Source organism: Acomys russatus, chromosome 14 (genome assembly GCF_903995435.1).
Source record: "Acomys russatus chromosome 14, mAcoRus1.1, whole genome shotgun sequence".
NCBI classification, from domain to species: Eukaryota; Metazoa; Chordata; class Mammalia; order Rodentia; family Muridae; genus Acomys; species Acomys russatus.
Genome location: NC_067150.1, coordinates 30,638,129 through 30,663,457, shown reverse-complemented (window position 1 = coordinate 30,663,457; position 25,329 = coordinate 30,638,129). Strand labels below are relative to the sequence as shown.

At 39.8% G+C, this 25,329-nt stretch overlaps 1 protein-coding gene across 3 annotated transcripts; it reads right to left on the bottom strand.

Moving 5' to 3' along the window:
- Window positions 1-11,261: 11,261 nt before the first annotated feature.
- On the bottom strand, window positions 11,262-22,144 carry LOC127197994 (olfactory receptor 145). Of its 3 annotated transcripts, none has more exons than XM_051155800.1 (2): window positions 22,120-22,144; window positions 11,262-12,187 (listed from the first exon to the last, which is right to left on the bottom strand). In XM_051155800.1, the coding sequence occupies exons 1-2, from the start codon at window positions 22,142-22,144 to the stop codon at window positions 11,262-11,264; spliced, it is 951 nt and encodes a 316-aa protein (XP_051011757.1). The 3 variants fall into 3 exon arrangements, with proteins under 3 accessions (XP_051011757.1, XP_051011758.1, XP_051011756.1); XM_051155801.1 differs by lacking the exon at window positions 22,120-22,144 and adding an exon at window positions 21,928-21,958 and having other exon boundaries at window positions 11,262-12,166; XM_051155799.1 differs by lacking the exon at window positions 22,120-22,144 and adding an exon at window positions 15,363-15,379 and having other exon boundaries at window positions 11,262-12,195.
- Window positions 22,145-25,329: the final 3,185 nt, after the last annotated feature.

Sequence of the window (25,329 nt, the reverse complement as noted above, 5' to 3'; positions counted from 1 at the left end):
CCTGTTTTCTGTGTATTGTATGTCAGTTTATATGCCTTGAGTGCAATAACTATGATAGTTTTTACATATCTTTTTAAAAATCAATACATAAGAAGGAATTATACATAACATTTTAAAACAGTATTGAGAATAGCTTTTCACACACATTTTTTCAACAAAATTTTCTTCTTAATTTGGAAGTTTTGACCAAGAGCTCATCACTGGAGAGTTCATAGGCCGTGAGCATTAACTTACTACTGATTTTGCTAAACGAACATAGCATCAAACTGCACTCTCAATGTGTATCTCTGTACCCGTAGATTATTGGTGCAGCTCTCGCATCTCATGAGAAAAGTTCCTTTGTGCTGTGGACAGTGGTTAAAGCAAAAGCTAGCAAGTGATCAATGTGCAGAATGTGGAGTGATCAGCCACATTGACCCCTCCCCAAAAGGCTCAGAGACCACCCTTGAAGAAAAACAGAAAGATTGTTAGAGCCAGAGACCAGGGAGGACCTCGATGAAACAGTGTCTTCTGTTTATGACAGGACTGCGGTCATGAACACTCAGCAGCTGTGGTTGCCTGCACAAGACCTATAACATCAAGCCAGTCAATATCCTAGCATGCAGATGGTAGTGGCTTCATCAGCATCCACCCGTATCTGTTGCCGGCTTTTGACAATTGATGGCTTCTGAAGGATGGAGAAACAGTAACTCTAAGAGTGTGGCCCCTGGTAAATTGGCCAGTCTAAAGTTGATGGCTGGCCTCTCACTCATGTGTATATGGGCAACACAAGTTGAACAAAAAGTTAGCAGAAGGTGACAAAGTAAAGGATGAATCTCAGATGAGTTAGGAGAAGGAATGGGGATGATTATGACCAAAATATATTATAGGCATGTATGAGATTCTCAAGTAATTAATTAATGTACCATATTCTTTAAAAACATGGAAAATAATTTTACTCAAAAAAAATCACTTCAGTCTTTTATAGAAAATGTATCTTTGAGTTCATAGCATGTTGTTTGTGCTAATTCTGTTCAGAAAAAGTCTCTAATTATTATGTTGTTGCTATGGAAATGCACAGCCTGCTTTATCATATAGTTTGAAAAATCCATTACTACTAGTTTAGAATAACAAGTAGATTGCCAGTTAGGAGATCAGGTTCTGAACACAGGAAGCCACAAAGGGAGTGAAGAGGATTATAAACTGGAAAAAGCTAATGCTATAATTTTAGAAAATGCCAAATGACATTGACAATTAAATCATGTTAAACATGGTAAGGAGAGTTTAGTGTTGTTAGGATGTGTTAATACTGTAAAATCACTGTTCTCTCCTCCCTATATAAGTCCATAATCAATTAAAAATTATCTACAAAAGTCATACAGAAAACAAAAGCTTTGTGAAGGATAAAGTCAATTAGAACTCTAGCTTGGATGTGTACCTGTTATATGACATTATAATTCCCTCATTGTACATCACACCACGGGTGAAATTTTTTAATCCATGTCCAATCTGAGCTGAAGAACAATTTATCTTCTGTTAAAAAAACACAGGGTTGCAAATGGTTGCAGTAAGCCAAGGTCCTGAGAACCTTCAGGTCCTAAGTAGAAAGTAGAGAGCTGGGACCGAGGGAAGGGTAGACCACAATGAGCCACAAATTCATTTTCTCATCTTCTCATCAATCCTATTGATCTGTCTTCTTCCTTGGGGTGGGAATGAGAAAAAGCGGGCATGGAGAAAATGTTGCCATCTTGTATGCCTGGTAGACCACGGGTCTCCTCCACATCTAGGGGACGTGAGGAGGAATCTAAGTGAGGCTAGATGGGTTCAGAGAGGCTGTCACCAGTTTGCACTTGATTGCAATCAGTGGTAAACAAGACAAAACAAAATCAAAAGGAGATGCTTTAATATCTATGAGAGATGGCAACTCCATAGTTAATTACAGAGATAGTGAAATGGCTCGTGTGCATGATGGTAGAAAGTGAACCTAACCAGATGTGTTCTGGGACTTTGAGAGATGAGAGTGGAGAATTAAGGAGGTGGGGTGGATTATAGAATTTGATAACTACTAACAAGTCCAAGGGAAAGCTCATTTTAGGATTTAAAAGATGAATTTAGAACATCAGAAGAACATGTGGCTATTTAAAAATCCTTTGACAAGATGGAAACAATACTATCTTTCTCTGTAGCAATCAAAAGGTTTTGGCATCCCACCGACATTACAGCATTAAACACACTGTACCTATGTAGACTTTAAAATCATAATTAATACAAATTTGATTGTATTAAAAGATATTTACATAATACTTAATATGATCAGATTTTACAGATTTATATATAGCATTTTGCAAACAGGCTCATGTTTTTCTACTTATGGGAAGAGAGAGAAAGTGGGGGTGGAGGTAGGAATTTCTGAAAGAACATTAATCAAAATGCCATAGAGGGAAATGTTTAAGTGCTAGGATCATGGAGTTCTTTTCTTTCAGAGATTTTGCTTATCTCTATGTACTTATTATCTCACACATTTCTTCCATATGAACATTGCTTTTGCAAATTTGAAACAAAAATGTTTTTTAATTAAATGAAGAGTAAAACACTGCATAATTTCAGTATTTTAAGTTGTCGCTGGGGATTTGTTCAACATTCATTTAACACCTTCTGTATCAGCCAGGCATCAAGTTCCCTAAATGTCTTAGCTCACCTGGCTGAAAATGAGAATACAACCTTAAATAAACAACTTGTGAATACATTACTGTGATATGCACAAAACAATAGTCCATCAGTCCTCATGAAATTTTTTCACTCTATTACCCCAGTACCTTCTAAAGGGAAGGAATATTTCACGTCATTCTTTTAATGTTTGGTTTGCTTTGCTTTGCTTTGCTTTGCTTTGCTTTTGGTGGGGGGGGGGGGGGGAGGGCGGTGGCTTGGCAAATAGTTTCCAGCTGAGAGTAAATTCAGAGTCTTACTCAGCTCAAGACAGCAGAACTTGGACTTTGTAAGGGTGAATATATATGCATTGCATGATCTATTTCTTGCACACCCAGATTGAGCCTTCTGGAAGGCAGCTAGTGTGAAAATGTGGGCTCTTAGAGTTACACAACTCAAATGCAATTCTTTATTCTGGCACTTATTATCTGCACAATCTAGGCCAGTCCCTTCACTTTGTTAAGTTTGGGGTTTCTCTTCTATAAAACAGGCATAATTGTCTCAGACAGTAGTGTAAAAAATTAAATATGAATCTGTATATAAAATTCATAGAACACAGAAAACCTCAAAAAATATTAGGGATTGAAAACCATGAGCACTTAAGTTGGGGCTTCTTATCCATTATATACACGTTCATGCTCAAATACTGATAGTCTAGAAGCTTTCTTTTACTTTTTTTTTAATTTTCATTTTTGTTATTAATTCATTCATATTACATCTCAAAAGTTATCCCATTCCTTGTATCCTCCCATTCCTGCCTCCCTCCTGCTTTCCCCCTACTCCCCTCCCCTATGACTGTGACTGAGGGGGACTGCCTCCCCCTATATATGCTCAAGTCTCTTCTTGGTAGCCTGCTATCCTTCCTCTCAGTGCCACCAGGCTCCCCTAAAGGGGACATGGTCAAATATGGGGCACCAGAGTTCATGTGAAAGTAAGTTGCCACTCTCCACTCAACTGTGGAGAATATCCTGTCCATTGGCTAGATCTGGGTCGAGGTCAATGTTAACTTCATGTATTGTCCTTGGCTGGTGCCACAGTTTTAGCAGGACCCCTGGGCCCAGATCCGCCCATCATAATGATCTTGTAGGTTTCTAGGACATCCTGGATCCTTCTATTTCACCATTCTCCCATGCTTCTCTCACCTAGAGTTCCAATAGGATGTCTTCCCCCTCTGTCCCACTTTTCTGGTAAGTGAAGACTTTCATGGGACATGCCCCTTGGGCTAGTGTCCAGATATAAGTGAGTATATACCATGTGAGTCTTTCTGCTTCTGGGTTAACTCACTCATTATGATCATTTCTAGTTCAATCCATTTGTCCACAAATTTTGGGAATTCCTTGTTTTTAATAGCTGAGTAGTATCCCATAGTGTAAATGTACCACAGTTTCTTTATCCAGTCTTCTACTGAGAGACACTTAGGCTGTTTCCATGTTCTGGCTATTATGAATAATGCTGCTATGAACATGGTTGAGCGTATGTCCCTGTTGTGTGCTGGCACTTCTTCTGGGTATATTCCAAGGAATGGAATAGCTGGGTCTTGAGGAAGCCCTATTCCCAGTTTTCTGAGATAGCACCAGATAGATTTCCAAAGTGGTTGTACTAGTTTGCATTCCCACCAGCAATGAAGGGGTGTTCCTCTTTCTCCATATCCTCACCGGCATGTGCTGTCACTTGAATTTTTTGTCTTAGCCATTCTGATGGATGTACGATGGAATCTCAGAGTCATCTTGATTTGCATTTCTCTGATGACTAAAGACATTGAGTATTTCTTTAAGTGTTTCTCAGCCATTTGATATTCTTCTGTAAATGGTGCTAGTCCAACTGCATGTCTACATGTAGAAAAATGCAATTAGACCTATCTTTATCACCATGCACAAAACTCAAGTCCAAGTGGATTAAAGACCTCAACATAAAACCAGAGACACTAAATCAGTTGGGAAAAAAAGTGGGGAAGAGCCTGGAACACATTGGCACAGGAGACAACTTCCTGAACAGAACACCAACAGCCCAGGCCTTAAGATCAACAATTAATAAATGGGACCTCATGAGGCTAAGAAGCTTCTGTAAGGCATGAAACATTGTCAAAAGAACAAAGTGACAGCCTACAGACTGGGAAAAGATCTTCACCAACCCTACATCTGACAAAGGGCTAATATCCAAAATATATAAATAACTCAAGAAATTAAACACCACCAAACCAAATAACCCAATTGAGAAATGGGGCTCAGAACTAAACAGAAAGCTTTCTTTTAAAGGGAGTTACTACTATAAAATGGAAATGAAGGAAGGAAGCAAATGGAACAAGTGATTATAATGCTTGAAAAATGCCACACCAAGTTTCATTTACAACCAAACTGTATGGCTTTTTTGTCTCATCTCTGGTCCATTTCTTTCTTTTCTGTGGCCCCACAAGACTTTAGTGAAAAGCTGAAGAAGCTGTCATATGATCAGGTGAGAGGGGAACCACAAATGACACAGCATGTGGGTAGGTCATCATCCTTGAGTGTCAGCAGACTGTCCCACCCACTCAGAACCCATGTTCTCAGAGAGACAAATATCTAAGTGTGTGTGTTTTACAAACATGAATATTTTCCCACTAAATATTTCATCACAGAATCACACTAAATATGGCACATCCTACCACACACCCATGCCTTGGTTTTAAACAGTCTCTAAGAGGAGCCAGTGTTGAACATGACAGGTCTAAAATATATCATTTGCCAGAAAGAAATAAAGTCCCCAAATTCTAATGAAGATTTATTTTCAAAGGTCATAGAAACTACTCATACAGAAAACAAATGCTCTCAGCCAAGTTATTGCAAGCTGATTATTAAAGTAAGTGCTGACAATAAGGAATCATAATCCATCAGCCAAAATTAGAATGCACACATTCATAATGAGGTACATGATAAGTGACTAAAAATGATTTTTGTGGAAAAATTCCAACTAAAAAGGTTGTATGGAGTTTTTTTTAATCTACATTTCTTAAACATTCAAATAATAATAGACTAAGGTAAGAATCATTGATATATACTAAAATGCTGTGTGAAATTCTGAAAGGGACCAAAATATTTTGTACAGTCTAAAGATATCTCACTACAACTATTGTCAAGGAATAGTGTCAAAGGAGTGACCAACCCTATTAAAATCGCTGAACAACTGATATGACAAAGTCTATATATTATCAAATCTCTGCAGAGAAAATCCTGAAGGATATACAATACATATTCACATCTCAGAGGAAAATATGAAGATGTGTCCTGCTATAGAAGTACGGAACCCTCTAAGACAGCAAAGAAGAACCATGCTATGGTCTTGGAGGCTTTGTGCTCAGCAAATCGATCATGTGAGAACTGAGATTCAGGCAAGACTCGGAAACAATAGCTGCAAATGCGAATGACTCCTTTTCCCCTACTGTCCAAGTTTTCTCTCCTATTATCTCTGGGATATTAGTTGAAATAGGTTGAAAATGAATTAACAAAGTTTGAAATTTTATAAAACATCTTTCCAAGGTTTAATTAGATAAAGATTTGGTTTAATCATCTTCATGACATTCATTTTAGCATAAGAATGTATGGAGAGTTGGGGGTTACAAGTCTACATTAGCCACCAGGTGGAGGGTCACAAGTAAACAGAGAAAATATAATTTGTCTTTGCAGTCGTGGGGCACATCCATTTCTATATTAGAAGAGAAGGACATATTCATAAGAATGAGAACATAAATAACCACTTAGTATGTCAGCTTCTAAAACTGGAGCCTCATTCTTGTATCCAAAGATAGTAACACCTGCCTGAGAGGTATTGGGCTAGGCCAGGGTGGGGAGGTGCGATATGTTAACAAGGACAGCTGGGGCTGTGTGCACAAACCATACCACCCAATTAATGAATTAATGGTGGGGGTGGATATAAAAGGCTAAGAAAGCAATGGCTTTATTCTGTGTCAAGAGCTTCACAGGCTAAATGCTAAGTAATATGAGAATACATAGAAAGATGTTGATACCAGAGAGAGAGAGAGAGAGAGAGAGAGAGAGAGAGAGAGAGAGAGAGAGGGTGGCCTGTTCTAGAAGAACACCTCACAATAGAAAAGCACAAAAGCTAAGTTTCCACAGAGAATCTCCTCTTCTGCAGTAAAATGAACCATTTCGCAAAGAAAAAAAAACACTCATCTAAGAAATAAGAAAAAAGAAGGAAGAAAAAAAATGCAATTTTGCTTTCTCTAATTATTCTGTTTATTATTTTGTAAGTGCATGTGTACTTGTTTGTGTATGTGTGTGTCCACATGTGCATATACATGCACATGTATGTGTTTGCATGTGGAGACCAGAGGTCAACTTTGGGATTCTTCTTCCTCTGCTCCCCTTGTGAGTTGGAAGTGGGAAGGCTGAGGCATGAGTAGAGTCACCATCCACCTTCATTTTTGAGACACGGTCTCTCACTGATGGAAAAGCTCACCAAATGGTTCTGTTGACGAATCTTTAGGATCAACTTCTCTTTCCCCCAATGCTATGGCTATAGATGCAAGTACTACCATATCTGGTTTTTATGCGGATACTAGACATTCAAACTCTAATCCACGTGCTTGTGGAGTTGGCACTTTACCCATGCAGGCATCTCCACAGCCCATTCTTTCATTTCTTTATTCAGACAGCTCTCACAAGTAGGGGTTGAAATAAAGAAGAAGGGGATGTAAAAGAAGAAGACAATTAAGTGAATGCCACCAGCACAAGAAATGAAAGGCAGTGGATTCCCTGAGTGGCACTCAGAGAGGGAACAAGCTGAAATAAATTTCCAAGAAGAAATAGTCAAGCCTGGAGAGATGGCTCAGTAGAGAAGATCACTGGCTGTTCTTACACAGGACCGGGCTCATTTCTCAACACCCACATGGGAGCTCACAACTGTCTGTAACTCTAGTCTCAGTATATATGAAGCTCTTCTCAGACTTCCAAGGGCACCAGGAATATACTGGCATATGAACACATATGCAAACATAACACTCACATGCATAAAATAAATTTTAAAGGAATCTTCATAAAACTCAAGAATTTTGTGTAATTAAATAACTATCTAAGGATATAACCTAATAGAGGAGAAACTTAAGACTTGATGAATATAAGTATATCTAACAAACATAATTTAGAAGGATGGGAAATAACCTACTAGACAAAAGAAGATTGCTGATTACACAGAACACAGGCATATGATGGAATGTTATGCAATCATGATAGTTGAGTCAGAGGCAAAAGATGAGAAAAAGTCTTGCTGTGATCTGTCTCTTTCTCAGTGTTCACAGTCTGGCAGCCAAGTTAGGCTCTGTTATTTTGCATTCTTCTCCATACCCCTTTTTCCATAGCCCTGTACATACATCTTTATTTTTTCTTATTTGTTTATTCATACCAACAACAACTTCTTCCTCTTCAGATTAATTTTTATCAGAACATATATTTTAAGTCAGCTTCTCATGACTTGGAAACAAGAAAATAATATGGTAAAATGTTTAGGCATACACACACACTTGGACATGCATTGAGTATAAAAATACACAGCTAAGAAATAAATGAACTAAGAATGAACTCTGAATGAGACTACAGCAGGACCATAAAATCAGCATAAATGAAGATGTCTTCTCTGTGGTCTTCTTTGGTGATAATTATAAATTCTATAAATATTTTCTTAGCTTGTTTGGACCATTATAACAAAAAACTTTGCAGTGAGTCACTTACAAGCAATTTCTCATGGTACCAGATGCTAGGAATACAAGGTCAAGGTATCAGTTGATTGATTTTTCTACCAGAGAAACAACTTTCTGGTTAAGAGACTGAACATTTTTGTTGTGTCCTTATATGATGGTAGAGGCAATGGAATCTCTTGTCCTCTCTTATAAGGGCACTAATCCCATTCATGAGGACTTCACCCTCATGACATAGTCACCTCTCAAAGATTCTACCTCCTAATGTGTCATTTAATTTAGGGCAGCATATTAGTATTCATATATAGTAAGCACGTACTCTATAGTTAATATGCAAATAAGTATATACATTATACGTAGATGGAGAAATTTTCTGGTCAAACTTGATCTTTATATGGGAATTCATGGACTCAGAAAAGCGATTGTCCAAACTCACACAATAATTCAAATTAAATGAGCTGATGCTGAAGGAAAGGATCTAGAGAAATAAAAACAGAATTGCTGAGTGCCTAGCACTTAATTTACTTAATTTCATTTAATTTTGTGTTCAGAAATATCACATGTCTTACTTAAAGTTACACAACTACTGAGTAAAAACTAAAACTTCAACTTGCCTCTACCCTCTGCCCCTATCTCTGCTCTTTCTGAGTCTTGGGGCTACACTGCCCCCTCCTTGCTCTACTTGCCCAACTTCCACACCGCCTGGGTAGCCACGCTTATTCTTTTGAGGTGATATTTATAGGTCTGCATCAACCCTAAGTTAAAACCGTACATCTTCCCAAACTTCTTGTTTCACAAATGGAGGAGACTGATTCTAAAGACAGCTTCACGTGTCAAACATTTCACATATCATTGCTTCAAAAAAATACCATTCATACTTTTCTTCTAAAACAAAAGGTAGCAACCTTACTTCACATAATGCCATTACTTTAACAATTTATGAGTCTGAGGTCTATCAGCTCACCCACCTCTCACTAGGAGGCATATCCATGATCTCAGGTGAAATCAAATGATACAGTCTAACAGCATGATTAAAACTACAATGCAAGAGCTATTGGCACATGTTTAGGCAAAATTATAGTTAAGAGAAATCACAAAGGGACTTCCAAGCTTGTCCAGCCAGGAAAAGCACCAGAGAGGCACTTTGTTGTCCTGGCAGGAAGAAACACTGGAGGGAAGCCTAGTAGAAAGTGGGACATTTAGTTACTGCTCCATTAGCCGAGCTGGCAATAGGTCCAGAAGCAAATGCCACCATATCATTTTTGCTTGTTTCTTGATTTCACTGTCAAGGTTGCAGCTCGTTTGACCCCAAAAATAACCCAGAAGGAAGGGGAGTCCTTGAAAGAATTCCACCTAAAGTTGGGGAAGGAAGCCAAGTGGCAAAAAGTTGATCTGAAAAGGTGTAGGAAAACATCATGCCTACCCTTCCTCTGAGTGCCAAGAAGAGACTTCATACCCTATGAGCATATACAGGGGGAGGAAATACCCCTCAGTCACAGTCATGGGGAGGGGAGTAAGGGGAAAATGGGGGGAGGGAAGAATGGGAGGATACAAGGGATGGGATAACCATTGAGATGTAACAAGAATAAATCAATAAAAATTTTAAAAAAAGAAAAACAGATACAGAAAAAAACAATATGTACAATATAAAAATCATGCCTAGTCTCTGTTACCTGAAGCACCTGTGTCATTTACTGCACATTTCTTTTGCTGATTGGTTACAGTCTGGTGCTAACCTGATTACGACTTGTTACACCAACAGCTGTGTTCCCCTAAAATAGCCTCTGGGTTCCTAACCAACAACTCTGATCTGCACTCTTCTCCAAACTAACTTTAAAAACATAATATGAAAAAAAAAGAAATGAATATGTGCCATAATTTACAAATTCTTCCACTGAGCTGGGCATAGTGGTGCACGTCTATAATCCCAGCTCTGGGGAAGTAGAAGCAGGAAGATCAAGAGTTCAAAGCCAACCTCACCACATAGTGAATCTGAAACAAGCCTGGAATACAGAGACACTTGCTTCCTAAAAAACAAAACATCTATCCTTCTGAACATATTTCTATAGGTTCTTCCAGCCAGCATCAATACCAAATCCTTGGGAGTGCAGGCTTCACATCACTGTCTCAGAAAGCATCATGCCTACTACCCTCTAGGTCATTGTAAACCTCCTCTGAACTTCACAAAATGCCTCAAGAAATTTTCTGGTCATTCAGCCAAGACCATCTCAACAAAATCTTAAGCCTCCTACCTTCTTGCAAAAAAAAAAAAAAAATGTTCTTTTTAAAATTAGCCCTTAAAAAGTTGCATAAAAATCTCTCTAGGCACAACCAGATTTTAGCATCCTATCCCAGCTTACATTTGAAATGAAGTGTTCTATGGCCTGAGGGAGGAAGAAAGTAAGCCATAATGCAAAGACACCAATATGAGATATGTAGAATCCATGGTTTACCTGCTATTCTGCTAAAAGAGTGACACATATACCCCAGGAAGAGACATAAATCTTATCTATTCTCAGTAATGCAAGGAACTGATTTGCATGATCCTCAAAACGTCTGCTAAATATGAGCATTCCATACCTTTAAGAATCTTCTGCCAGGCAGTGGTGGTACGCACCTTTAATGTCAGCACTCGGGAGGCAGAGGCAGGTGGATCGTTGTGAGTTTGAGGCCAGCCAGGTCTACAAAGTTAGTCCAGGACAGCCGAGGCTACACAGAGAAACCCTGTCTCAAAAAAAAACAAAAACAAAAAATCTTCTAACAAACCTTTCTGATGGAGAAAATTAACTCATCCAGAAAACAATAAAATTATCCTCTATGTAACATATGATGACCTATATATCAATTATGAAAGGGGAAAAGAATGACTTTTCAAAACATTCCCCTTTTCTTAGGAAAATGAACTTTTGTTCAGCGTTTTTTTCAGAGCAACTTTGACATCCTTATTCCTTAAGCTATAGATTAGTGGGTTGAGCATGGGTACCACAATGGTGTAAAACAAGGAGGACACTTTCCCCTGATTCATAGGCAAAAGGGAAGAAGGTTTGAGATACATGAATGCCCCTGACCCAAAAAAAAGAGAAACTGCAATTATGTGGGAGCTACAGGTGCTGAAGGCTTTAGACCTGCCCTCTGTGGAGTTGATTCGGAAAATACTGGAAAGGATGAGGGCATAAGAAATAAAGATGGTGACCGTGGGCACCCCTATGTCAATGCCCACAACAATGAAGACGACTAGCTCGTTCACATAGGCACTGCTGCAAGATCGTTCCAGAAGTGGAAGGATATCACACATGTAGTGGTTGACAAGCTTGTTAGCACAGAAGGTCAGTCTCACCATGAATGCCGTGTGGGCCATGGCACCAGCAAATCCCATCACATATACACCTAGCAAAAGGAGTGAACACACCTGGGGAGACATGGTCACGGTGTACATCAAAGGATTACAGATAGCGACATACCTGTCATATGCCATTGCTGACAGGATGAAGGACTCAGAGACAACAAAGAAAAGGAAGAAGAAGAGCTGAGTCATACAGCCAGGGTAAGAGATGATATTTTTCTTTGACACAAAACTCACCAGCATTTTGGGGGTGATAACAGTGGAATAGCAGAAATCTATGAGAGACAAATTGAAGAGGAAAAAATACATAGGGGTGTGCAAGTGAGAGTTCAGCCCTATCAAGGTGATCAAGCCCAGGTTCCCCACCACAGTGACCATATAGAAACCTAGAAACAGGAAGAAGAGGGGCATTTGGAGTTCTGGCTGGTCTGTCAGGCCTGCGAGGATGAACCCTGGCAAAGAGGCATTCTCAGCTGCCATCCTTAAGGCATTCTGCAGAGACAAAAGAAAGGAGCCATTGCAGGGAGAGACAGAAAACATTGCTGCCCTCCCTGTTGCTTCCTGGGGTCTAGAGAATTGCCTGTGCACAGATTCTAAACTTCAACAGAGTCTGATTTCTGGTTTCTGCTTACCTGTGCAGCTGTTCCTAGGGTCCCAGTGACTCCACACTACAGTGTATCAAGGAAGACACAAGGGTTGGTGAGATTAGAAAGGACCCCAGAGAGCCAGTAAGAGGACTCTCTGGTCTTTGCTTTGGTTGTGCTGTTGTGACCCCTCTACCTCCAGCCTTTGTTCAGTTGACAAAGGTGTGCCAGTCTCTGGGAAGAACTCTCTCAGATGTTGAAGCCAGCCTGTGTCCTAGGTGTCCTGCTTACAATTATCCTGAACAGAGAAGAAGCAGGAATTTTTCGCAGAGCTTTAGAAATTAGTCAAAGGGATATTATGGTAGACTCCCATCTGCAAGCATAGCAGAGGGTCAGTAATAGTGTCAGGAGTTGGCTCTCTCTCTCCTTCCTTTCTCTCTCTCTCTCTCTCTCTCTCTCTCTCTCTCTCTCTCTCTCTCTCTCTCTCTCTCTCTCTCTCTCTCTCTCTCTCCCTCCCTCCCTCTCTGCCTCCCTCTCCCTGTCCCTCTCCCTCTCTCATGATGTAGCATGGATTGGTTGGTCCTTCCCTCTGTCTGTTCTATCTTTATCCCTGCACACCTTGTAGGCAAAGGCAAATTTGGGGTCAAAATTTTTATGGGGTAGGGTGGTATTCCTCTCCCTCCACTATGAGTCCTGTCTGGTTAGAGAATGGCCTCATTAGTCTCCATGTCTCCCCACTAGGAGTTTCAGCTAGAGTCACCCCCACTAGGCTCCTAGGAGCCTACCCTGTCATAGGTCTCTAGCTTGTTTCAGAGATGCCCTTGCCCACAGTTTTTCTTCTCCCTGCAAACCCTCTGTCCTCCTGCATACCCCTCTACTCTCCTCACATGGTTCCCAGCCTCATTTCCCTCACAACTCCCTCTTATTTTCTATTCTCTTCCTTCAATCACTTTCTCTGTCTAATCTAATTCCCCTTCTCAGTGAGACTCAAGCATCCTTCCTTGAGCCCTCCTTGTTATGTAGCTTCTTCAGGTGAATTACAGTGTGATTATCCTGTACTAGATGGCTAATATCTGCTCATAAGGGAGTACTACATACCATGTGTGTCTTTAGCTTTCTTCTGAGAGGATCAACCCAGCAATGGGTGGGAACAGATGTTGAGATGCACAGCCAAACACTGAGCAGAGTGCAGGGAGCTTTGTGGAAGAGTAGTGGGAAGGAGAAAAGGACACAGAGGAGACAGGAGCTTCACAAGAAGACCAATAGAGCCAACTAACCAGGGCCTGGGGAGTGAGAAAGCGGCTTGCAGGTACTGAAGCAACAACCAAGGACCATGTATAGACTTGACCTAGGCTTTCTACACATTGGTACCCAGTGGGTAGCTTGGTCTTCATCTGGGTCCCCTAGTAAGGGGAGCTGGGTCTGTCTCTGACATGGACTCAGTTGCCTGCTTTTTGATCACTTTTCCCTGTAAGGGCTGCCTCACCAGGCCACAGGAGAAAAGGATATGCCCAGTCTTGTGCTGGGGTGGGTAGATGAGGGAACTCTCCTTTGTCTGAGGAATAGGGGAGGGGAGTCTGGAGAAGAGGGAGGCAGGGTAGGACTGAGAGGAGAGGAGAGAGGGAGCTATGATTGGGATGTAACGTGAATAAATAAATTAATTAATAAAAAGGAAATCATTCTGCTCTTTCACACTCAGATTCAACTACTCACATTCCTTAGTTGTCAGGGTCCTTCCTTTTGTCCAACTCCAATCCTCCTGTTGCTCAGGGAAGCTGCAGTGTGATCTCAAACATGGGCTGAAAACAGACACCTCAACTTCCTCTGCAAGCGGGGTGTGCCCGAGGAGCCCTCTCTGCTGCCTGGACCACCTAAGCTAGAGAAACACTCTCTAAAGATCTTTGCCCCGAGCTTCTTCTTCAGCTCTCATGAAGCCTGAGCAATTGCATTCTAGGTTTGCAGGCATGGGACCTGATTAATAAAGGAAGCCTGAAATTCCCTGAGGGTCACAACACAACACTGGATGTTAACTTTTTAAAAAGAAGAAAATTTTATTTATACCCTTGATAATAATTGAATGGGCTTTTGGTAACAAAAATACTTGTTGAGGGACTGAGGATGCAAGTCAATTGATAAGTATTTGCATGGTATACATAAAGACCTGAGTTGAATTCCCAGTTCAACACAAACCAGGCTTGATTGTTCCTGCCTGTAATCCTAGCACTGAGGAGTATGAGGCAGGATGAACTACAATGAAAATCCAATGTCATCCCACCTCCATAATGAGATTGAGGCCAGCCTGGAATACAGAAGACCCTTTGTTGAAGTGCACATGTGTGTGTGTGTGTGTGTGTGTGTGTGTGTGTGTGTGTGTGTGTGTGTGTGTGCGTGTGTGTGTTCACATAACATCTATTCAGTGCCATGCAAAAGACTGGTAAAAAACAAAAACAACCCACCATATACAAGTTAATGTATACAAAAACTGCACGTGCACGCACATACACACAATAGTACATTTTTCTTCTCCTTTGAATCATATGGGCTGCATTTATCAACCTCAAGTTAGAGAGGAATTAATTCTCCAGATACTAAGCTATGGAGACCACACTAAACCTAGGTCTGCTCTACTTCAACTGTAGTGTCAAAATTACTTTTATAATCTCCCAATGGGAAGTAATGAAATATACAAAGATCCTTCCTTTAAGGCTCTGACAATGTCTTGAAAATTACAGTTTAATATCCAACTAAAAATGTGATAAAGTCCAGGAAAGGTAAAAAATGAAATGCTATATCAGTTCAGAGGAGGGTTTCCACAAACTGACTACATTTCAGTTCATCAGGGGAATTGTGTAATCTTAAGCCACAGGAGAAGCCAGCTTAACAGCTCATGGAATTTGAGCTTGGTATTGATCAGGAATCTCCATCAGTTAGGAACAATTTTTCCAAAATCAATACTTAACCAGAGAAAGTGCTGTAGCTTGACTCCCTTCGCCCTACCAGACACTTTTGTTCTGGTTCTCCTCCTTTGCTGTTTTCCTAATCTCTCTCTTATGATAAAATTTACCTCCTCAGCGCCCTCATCTGAGCCTCATCTGAGCTTAATGGCAATCCAAGTTCACTCTTAGGACCTCAACAATTTTTAGAAGTATTTTAAAATATCACTTTACCTCTAGCTACACAACTAGAGAGCTACAATTGTATTTGAAGTGTGTGTATCCTGCTCCCCTAATGCAAACATAATAAATCAGAATCTCTGGAATGAGACTTTTTAATCAACAATCTCCTAGGTTTCCCTCTTGTTGTCTGATCAATTTCTATATTTTCAGCAAGAAAAGCAAAGCTCCAGTCATCAGAGAGCTGTTTCATGGTACAACAAAGAATAAATATGGGTCTCCAACCTCTGCAGTTATACTGCCTTAGGAGACATTTAATTGTCCTTAAGAGTTAGGCACAGAGTTGGCATCATACTTGGAATAGCATCCCAGGATCATACTGAGGAGAGACCCAAATACCACAATAGCAGTGTAGATAATGTGACTCCATGGCCCACATTGAAGGCAGAAGTGACCTGGTCTGACTGTGCTGAGAGAGAACAGTTTATCTAATGGGCTATTCAAGATCAGCAATTTGATGGGAAAGTCTTTTCAGGTTCTCTTTATAACTTGTAACTCAGATATAATTTATTACTTAAATGAAGGAGCAATATGATAAGAAATTTGAGACTGTTAAAAAAGTAGTTGGCAACTGTAATAAAGTATCTTCTATACTTTTTAGGACCCTATAAATTTTATAAATGTTGACCCTGCATAGTGGCTCTACCCTCTACTTTGACTATTTTACCAAGCCCTAAATTCAGGCTCCATCACCCAATGCTTTGCCTTAGACTTATTTCTTCCTCCTTTTCTATTATTTAGCCAATCTTTTTTGAGTTGGGGACCTATGGCAACAAGCATTGTCCAGGTATAGCCAAAGAGAACTGCATTTTGGCTATAGTGGTTATCTCTTACTTTCTGTCACAGCTCTCCATAGCCACAAAATAAAATGTATGTGATAATCCATCAGTTATTCAGATGCTTGGGCAAGCTTTGTATTGTAGTTATTGCCAGTTACCAGAGGTTAAATGTCCTTCTGTTTTTCTAGTGGTTCATATTTTGTAGTATCTCAAAGACTTGCATTAAAGAAACCAATACCATATACTTGCATTGACTGTTCCCTTCTCCCCCATTTTACTCTTTTCATCCCTGGGATCCTTTCTAAAATAAAATAAAATAAACTACCTACACAACACATTTCTGTCTCCAGCATAGATTTTTGCAGAAGCCTCAGCTAAGATATTCTTAAAGTGGTATTGGAACAAGTCTCAACAAAGTATTCCTTACCTGACTTGGGAGGTTACAACCTTACCCAGAGCTGTTAATTTCATGTCATAAAAACAAATGTGATCTAGCCAATGGACAGGACATTCTCCTGTATGGAGCGCAGAGACTGACTCTGACATGAACTCTGGTGCTCCATATTTGACCACTTCCGCTTCGTGGGGAGGCCTGGCAGCACTCAGAGGAAGGATAAGCAGGCTACCAAGATGAGAGTTGATAGGCTGTGACCATATGGTGGGGGAGGTGGTCCCCTTCTGTCACAGACCTAGGGAAGGGAAATAGGGTGAAAGAGGGAGGGAGGGAAGAATGGGAGGATACAAGTGAGGTGATAACAACTGAGATGTAATCTGAATAAGTTAATTAAATAAAAAATAAAAAACAAATGTGAACAACTTTATTTATCAACTACCTGAAATTTCATGTTCTAGAGACTGTATGTATCTTGAGCATGACCTGTAAAATATCAGAATGCTGTAGGCTCTCCAATCATTATCAGCTTACTCTCTAAGGGAAACTAACTCAGCACATCCTATGTACTTAACCATTAAGCATCCAACAGCTCCACTCATGACTATTGTTATCATTGTGACATTCTGTTCATTGTAACATATGATCTCTCCATGAACTGATGAAAGGCAAGTAAGTTCGTACATTCTATACCACTAACAATAAATGCAAAACATGGCTTGCTGGTACAGATGTTCATTAATGTCCAATTCTCAACCTCCCCACCTGCAAAATGAGGATAAAGATGATAATTGTAAGATGTCACAGGGACCAAGTTAGATCAAGAAAATGGAGGAGCCCAACATAGAGTCTGAGTTGAGGATAAGACTTGCTAAATCTTCCAAAAATATACAGATGCAAAAATAAAATGTATATAATTTAGGGGTAGAATGAGAGAAAATATGTCTGGCTAAAAGTTACGTGGATTGAAAAAGACAATCAAGGGCTGAAAAAAAAAAAGGAGAGCTGAGGGAGGTCAGAGCAGCATTGAAGCAATGTTTGTTTCTTGAAAGCTTTTTTTTCCAGTAAATAACCCTTCACTCATGCAAGCAACCATAATTAAGATCAATGGGCCATTAAAAGGACATGAAATTAGATGGAATCTTGGAAATAAGACATGCTTCAGCAGAGAAGAAGGAAGAAGAAATGAGGGAAAACTCAGGATACACATATGAAATTATCCAAGAATGAAAAGAAAAACGTTTAACCAAGACTCTTTCACATAGATGAATCCTAAGAGAGTATCATGTTCCTTCACTGTTTTTGTCCTCTCCTTGCTTCCTACCCCACCACCAGTTCCCTGTTTCTCAAAAATCCATGTTCAATCATGCCACAAAGTCTATCTCATGAAATCAAGTAAGAGTTTTCTACCGGTCCCAACTCTTCTCTTTTTGTGAACCCATTTCTAGTTTCAACAAAAGTTCTTCTTCCTCAAACACTCACAGGCCAAGTGTGTGCTCGGCCTTCCATTCTCTGTCCAGATCAGTAATCTGCAAGGTTCTCACAAACCTATCAACACACTCTTACTTGACGTGGACCAACAACTCATTCATCAGTGACAGGTTTCTGAGAGGGAAGAGCCAGGGGATGAGAAAAAAAACAAAAGAAAGTAGGAAAGTTTGGGATCAGGAGTTCTTGTACCAGCTGATGGCTCATCCAGTCACATTTATTAAGAAGCACAGCATCTTGTATACACTTTGCAGGGGAAAATGAGGCAAGATCAACAGGATGATAAGCAAGCAGAGAGAACACAGGATACTTCAAGTGTGCACAGATCAGGAGTTCAGCAGCCCTAGCCAGGCGTGGTGGCGCACGCCTTTAATCCGAGCACTTGGGAGGCAGAGGCAGGCAGATCGCTGTGAGTTTGAGGCCAGCCTGGTCTACAAAGTAAGTCCAGGACAGCCAGGCTACACAGAGATACCCTGTCTTGAAAAACCAAAAAAAAAAAGAGTTCAGCAGCCCTTCAAAGAGGTGAGGGAAGTTGAACTCTGGGAATCCAAAACCTCAGCTCTCTAATTGCCCTGGCCTTTCCAAAAAACCTCTGGCTAATTTAGACAAGGAACTAAGTTCCTTCTCCATACATCAGAAGGAAAGTTCTGGATCATCCTGAGCACCAAAACTTATTAAAGCTTGTCAGGAGTCATTCATATTCCACACCCTATTCTAGTCATTCTGGTCAAGAGAATCCTGTCGGAAGCTGCTTGTACTCCATTTCACAAGAAACTCCTGTGTGAGTGAAGGTGTGTGAGTGAAGGTGTGTGAGTGAAGGTGTGTGAGTGAAGGTGTGTGAGTGATGGTGTGTGAGTGAAGGTGTGTGAGTGAAGGTGTGTGAGTGAAGGTGTGTGAGTGATGGTGTGTGAGTGAAGGTGTGTGAGTGAAGGTGTGTGAGTGATGGTGTGTGAGTGATGGGCGTTAGTTATGAGTGCTGGGTGATGTTTGTATGTGTATCAGTGCTCATTCCGAAACACATTTCAGCCCTGAAGAGATGGTTCAGTGGCTAACAGTACTGGCTGCTCTTATAAAGGACCCGGGCTCAATTCACAGCCCACAAGGTGGTTCATAAGGATGTGTAACTCCAGTCCCAGGAATTCAATGCTATCTTCTTATCTCTACCAGCACCAGGCATGTCCATGGCACACATACATACATGCAGGTTAAACAAATAAATCTTTTAAAAAATGATTTAATGAAATTTATCTCGAAAACGTCTCAGTAACAAGAGACCTCAAATGTAAACCTTACACTTAGAAATGTGTCACTGCCTTGGTAATTATGATAAATCCCAATTCTCTTTCAGTCTCTTTTTTTGTTAACTGACAATTAAAGAAAATAAACCATTATTATAAACCAGAAATGAGCCCCATAGGAAAATGAGTCCATGGGGCACAGACAGCCCACTCAGACTTCATTAAAGGTTGACACTTCCCCTGGTACCACAGAGGATTCTTCTTCGGATGATAGAAGAAGCAAGAAAAGTGTTTTGGATTTATGCCACTTTGAAGTCTGTTGCCATAGGAACAATGTCTCCAAATGCTCTCAGCAGGAGACTCAATAAAGTCATGTTCCCTAAGGAGCAGATGAAGCCCAAGCACAAATCAGTGCAGGAAGAACTATTCTTAACTGTATCTTTTGTGGAAAATCTTTCTTTTTTCCTGAACACGGATTTCTGCACAGTGCACCTTTGTTTATTTACTTCTGTTTTTATTTTTATTGCATTCTGTTGTTTCATTATCTATACAACGCATGTAAAGGCAACATAGCATCTCTGAAGCATTTACTTCCTCTCTGACTCATAGTCTGAAGAGGTTGGTTCCAGAACATCTCCGATCACCACACAGCAAAGGTGATCATATATGCTTTCCTAAGCCATTAAACCTTTCACATTATTATTCAAGAATCCATCTGATAACAGAATCCATTTAACTTATAAGCTGACCATGTGTTGAGTGAAAACTATAGTAAGAGCTTCACACATCACTTCAGAGAGTTTTAATAAAAGTATTACTAAGTAAACTCTATAATTGCCCTGTTCTACACAAGGTATTTCCATGAGCCGAAGGAGTCAAACCTTTTAGTTTAGAATGTCATGTGCCATGGTGGAGGACACATACTAGTTGCTACAATCATAGTCATGGAGGAAGAACTGAGCTAGAGCAGAAAAGCCAACTGACAGAAGTAATTAAAAACCTCAATCTCAGAAGTTACAATAAGTACAACAGCAAAGAGAGGGAAAATGGAATTTGGACCAAACTACCAGGTATTCAAAGTAAATCTATGAGCAAATTATATATTAAAAAATCCAACACAGACAAAGACCCAACACACAGAAATGATGGTGTTAGAAGAAATGAAAAGGCCAAGCATATTAATTTAAGCATTGTCTATTAAATACGCAGACCAAGTTATAATGCTATAATTATTAATTATATTACAAATAGTAAACATATACTATTACGTATATTACCTCAAAAGTATAAATATTATACATTAAATTCTTAATTGGAACTGTGAAATTTTAAAAGGCTATCAGTATAAGTTTGGGAGAAAATATTAAGACATATATTAGAAGTGATTACAGAAGCTACATGTTGCGCTAAGTGCGGAACTTAACAACTACACACGATTATTCAAGAGGACAAGGAAACTGTGACTCTAATAGATAGCTCACACTTTGGTCACAAAACAGCCCTAGTTAAACTCACTAGGGTCAGAAAACAATACAAAAAGACATGAATGTGGGAAGGAGGGAGCTAGGAGGAGGAGAGTTGACAGGAAAGAGGGAGAGAAGAGAGGATGGGAACTGAGAGTAGCCAGAATGTGTTAGATACAAGTTAAAATTCTCAAAGACTATACAATCTTCAGGTAAATGGATGGACCTGGGGGAAAATATTCTGAGTAGGGTAACGCAGATCCAAAAAGCAAACACCGCATGTTCTCTCTCATACGTGGGTTCAAACTTTGAATTTTTAATTCTCTGTGATTAACTTGGAGCACTTGTAAAAGTCAGGAAACTAGAAGGAAGCCATGAGGGAATTTTAAAGGGAAAACACAGATTTAGAAAATGAAATAATAGGGACTGGATAAGAGAGAGGGGTCTGAGAGGGTAGTACAAATGAAGGGGTGGGAGAGGGGTAGCAAACACTAAGGATGTTTGGACATTTATTATGAAAACTTACTGTTTTAGAAGCTTCCTTATGTTACCTTACATAGATGAACGATGCTTCTCTCTGACACCATATAAAAAAAAAATATCAAGTGTAGGATACAAGGATCCAGCGTATTTATCAGGAGGTGTCACATAGACCACCCCCCAAAAAGCAGACTACTATTGTCATTGCTCTTGGTTACCCATCGGAACTTGGAAATAAGATGCTATTGCTGAAAATTTTCACATGCTTGTGTCATAAGGAATGGAGAAATCAGGATGGAAGATTCCTACAGAATGGCTGAGTTTTAAAGTGCCAGAAGATGCGATACAAGCTGCTGATGAATAAAAATCCTCAACACTCTAACCCAGCTGTGAATTCTACAAGCTACAGTCACAACCAGTCTGGAAAGGTATGCCCATTAGTACAACAGTCAAGTGAATGTTACACAAATAACCTGTTAAAATTATTTTTATAAAACTGTGTTTCTTGGGTTCTTCTCTTAACCCAGCTGTCACACTAATAATTGAGACACTTTTATATTTGTTTAATAATAAGATTCACAACACAATAACTGAGTAGTTATTAACCTATTCTTAACTGTCTAAGCTATTTTGGTTTCCTCCCAACATACATCCCAGAGATAACTTGCACTTTCTAGCTTTCCCTGTTCCAGCTCTTTTTCCTAATGTCTTCTAAACTTTTCGTATGGCTGAATCACTTACTTCCTCCTCTAACTCCTCCTCCCCTGGCTGGCAGGAAGTCCAGCCTATTCTCTCCGCTTCTTAGAGACTGGCTGCAAGCCGCTTTTTTGACATATAAGAGGACAATTGGGGAGCAGTATTTACACAAGATGGAAACAAGAGATTCTCAAAACAAGGATTGCAATCAGATATAGGGGGGCACAGAAATCAGCATTTGAATTACACAATAACCTTATACCTAAAATAACCAACCTCTTTCTGATTAGATTTATGACATACTACACAAGTTGGAAATCAATACTGATAGTACAAGCCTGGCCAAGATCCCATACTGAATACACTAAAGGAGAACCCACTGTACTATTTGGCTAATGGGGCATAGTATCGAACTGCCTTCAAAATATTTATCGCAATGCATGTAGATTAGTGCAGTCCTCGGTCCTCATGAGAGAAGCTTCTTTGTGCAATGGATGGTGGTTTATACAATGACTCATAGCTGGTCAGACTACAAAGAATGGGAAGATAAATGGGACAACTGTTGATAACCCTGCCTTTATGACCCAGAGTGTTGTAGAAAGGTATGTGGACAGATTATAGAAGACAAAAATTGGGGAGGACTGCTGCTAAACAATGTTGCCTGGATATAACAGGGCTGTTACACTGATAGACTCCCAGGATTTGTGGCTGAATGCACATGACTATCAGAAGAAGGAGCCAATCAACATTGCAGCACAGATGGAGAGGGGCTCATGAGGACCCAGGCCTAGCTGAGGATCTTTGGCAATTAAAGAGTGCTAGGGACAGGGGGAGTCAGTTCCCTTAAGGAGTATGGCTCCTGGCAGATTGCCCATGCTCTGGTGGATGACCCCACACCCATGTACATACAGTGCTGACTGGAGTCCGGCCTACAAAAAGAGAACATAAAGATGGGAGAAGTATCAGGGAGGAGTTAGAGGGGCAGTAAGTGGTTAATGTAATCAGAACACATTTTATACTTGCATGAAATTCACAAAGAATAAAGAAAATAGGCAAAGAATTGTCACAAATACAGATAATCAAAGGTTTAAAATGGGGATATAGCAGAGAAAGCAAAGGTCGGTGGTCATTCTAGAATGCTTTGTAGCCAAATGACCTGTGTCCTTTTCCCCTCTTTCATTGTCTGAAATGAGTTTAAACTGTTTGGGTCACAGTGATGTCATCAATAGACAGAAATACCAACACCATAATATTAGGATCAGATATCAATGTATATCTATTGTATTCCTATTTGACATTTGTATTTCTATTGACACTGTAATTCTATCTACTTATAAGATAGATTGTAATAATTTGATTAATTACATAATTTACAATGATAAAATCAAGGAAGTTAATATTTTTTTCTTCTTAAATATTCATCTTTCTTCATACTGGGAATCGCAGGCGTCAATTACCTTCGCGCCTGCTATGTCACAAACTATTGCAAGTCAAAATCATATGTTCAAACATTATTTACTATGCATGCCCAATATTAACTGCAATGATGAATGCATATATTTATCATCAATATTTATTAAATTACATAGAAAATGTGTCCAATAAAAGCTCAGGTTTAAAAATAGTGAATTCATGGATATACTTTTTTTTTTTAAATACTAGCAAATCTCATTTGAGCTTTTCCGTAAATAACTACAGGGTGAGTCCATTTCTAAATATAAGTAATTTTGATTATACATAAATGTCTTGACTGTATCTTTGAGTTTTTAAACTTACAAATCTCACCCTTGTCCTAACAGCTGGGTCTTGTGGGGCATCACTGTTGACGATGACTTCCAGCACCAAGGTGTTGACATATTAGAAGGATCTTCCTGAGTTTTTTAAGGACTACCAAAAGGAAAGTTACTCCGTGACAAAAAAAAAAAAAAAAAAAAAAAAAAAAAAGAGCTACAAAAAGGCATCTGAAGTTAAGAGCTGCCCAGAGCTCAGTCTCATCATAGCCCACAGTTTGGAGTGCTTAAAATAGGAGTCCATTTTTAAGTGACATTCATCTCAGAAATATATGTGCTATATTAAAAAAGCGAACTATGCTAGCACTAGGAGTGTAAAATATGTGCTTTCCAGGTGCGTAAAAGGAATATTATGGCCCAAGGTTGTGCTAGAGTAGGAAATGCAAGGAGATACCGTGACCTTACTAAAAGACAACTTTTTGGAAGAAGGTAACTGGCATTAGCACAAATGGTTCACGCCTTAGTAAATCCTAAACACAAAGACAGAGATGTCTCAGAAACCCGAGCCTTCAGGGTAATAGAGGCTCTTTGCTATTTTTTAACATCTCTCCTAAACAGAAAGCCACAAAACCTCTCTGTAAAAGTTTACCCGCCTTTTAAAGCTTCTGCTGGGTGAATACAAGGGGCCAGTTTTATTCTAGAATTAGCATGCTGTAGTAACCAGGCAAGGATAATTCATGTCATTGCGCAGCCTGAAAAACTCGAAATGTTCCTAACCTAAGTTCCTCTCTTCTATAAACATGACAATCAAAGCCTGTTCTATCTACCGCATGATGTTATGTACATCATGTTTAAAGGCTTTTTGCTTTCCCATCTGTAAGTATGAAAGATTTCCAACTCTTTAGTCCTATATTAGCTCTTTACCCCATCCACTCCTGTAGCTTGTCATCTTTAATGTGTTTATTCTGATATAGTAATACCAAGTTTTCATTTGCTACGAGGAATAACCATTTGTACTTAAAGAACCTTATTTTTTGTTTTTTAAATATATTTTATTAATTTATTCATATCACCTCTCAATTGTTATCCCATCCCTTGTATCCTCCCATTCCTGCCTCCCTTCCATTTTCCCCTTACTCCCCTCTCCTATGACTGTGACTGAGGGGGACCTCCTCCCCTTGTATATGCTCATAGGGTATCAAGTCTTTTCTTGGTAACCTGCTATCCTTCCTCTGAGTGCCACCAGGCTCCCCTAAAGGGGAGATGGTCAAATATGGGGCACCAGAGTTCGTGTGAAATTCAGACCCCACTCTTTACTCAATTGTGAAGAATGTCCCGTCCACTGGCTAGATTTGGGTAGGGATCCAATGTTTACTGCTCGTATTGTCCTTGGCTGGTGCCATAGTTTTAGCAGGACCCCTGGGCCCAGATCTGCCCACCATAATGTTATTCTTGTAGGTCTCTAGGACATCCTGGATCCTTCTATTTCCCCATTCTCCCCTGCTTCTCTCACCTAGAGTACCAATAGGAAGTCCTCCCCTCTGTCTCACTTTCCTGGTAAGTGAAGGCTTTCGTGGGACATGGCCCTTGGGC

What these genes read in the sequence shown, in the direction of transcription:
- LOC127197994 (XM_051155800.1), bottom strand. Translation starts at nt 22,144, where the DNA reads ATGTCAAAAAAGCGGCTTGCAGCCA. An exon ending in AAAAAAGCGGCTTGCAGCCA is followed by an intron (nt 12,188 to 22,119) that starts GTCTCTAAGAAG and finishes TAAGGATGGCAG; the next exon opens with CTGAGAATGCCTCTTTGCCA.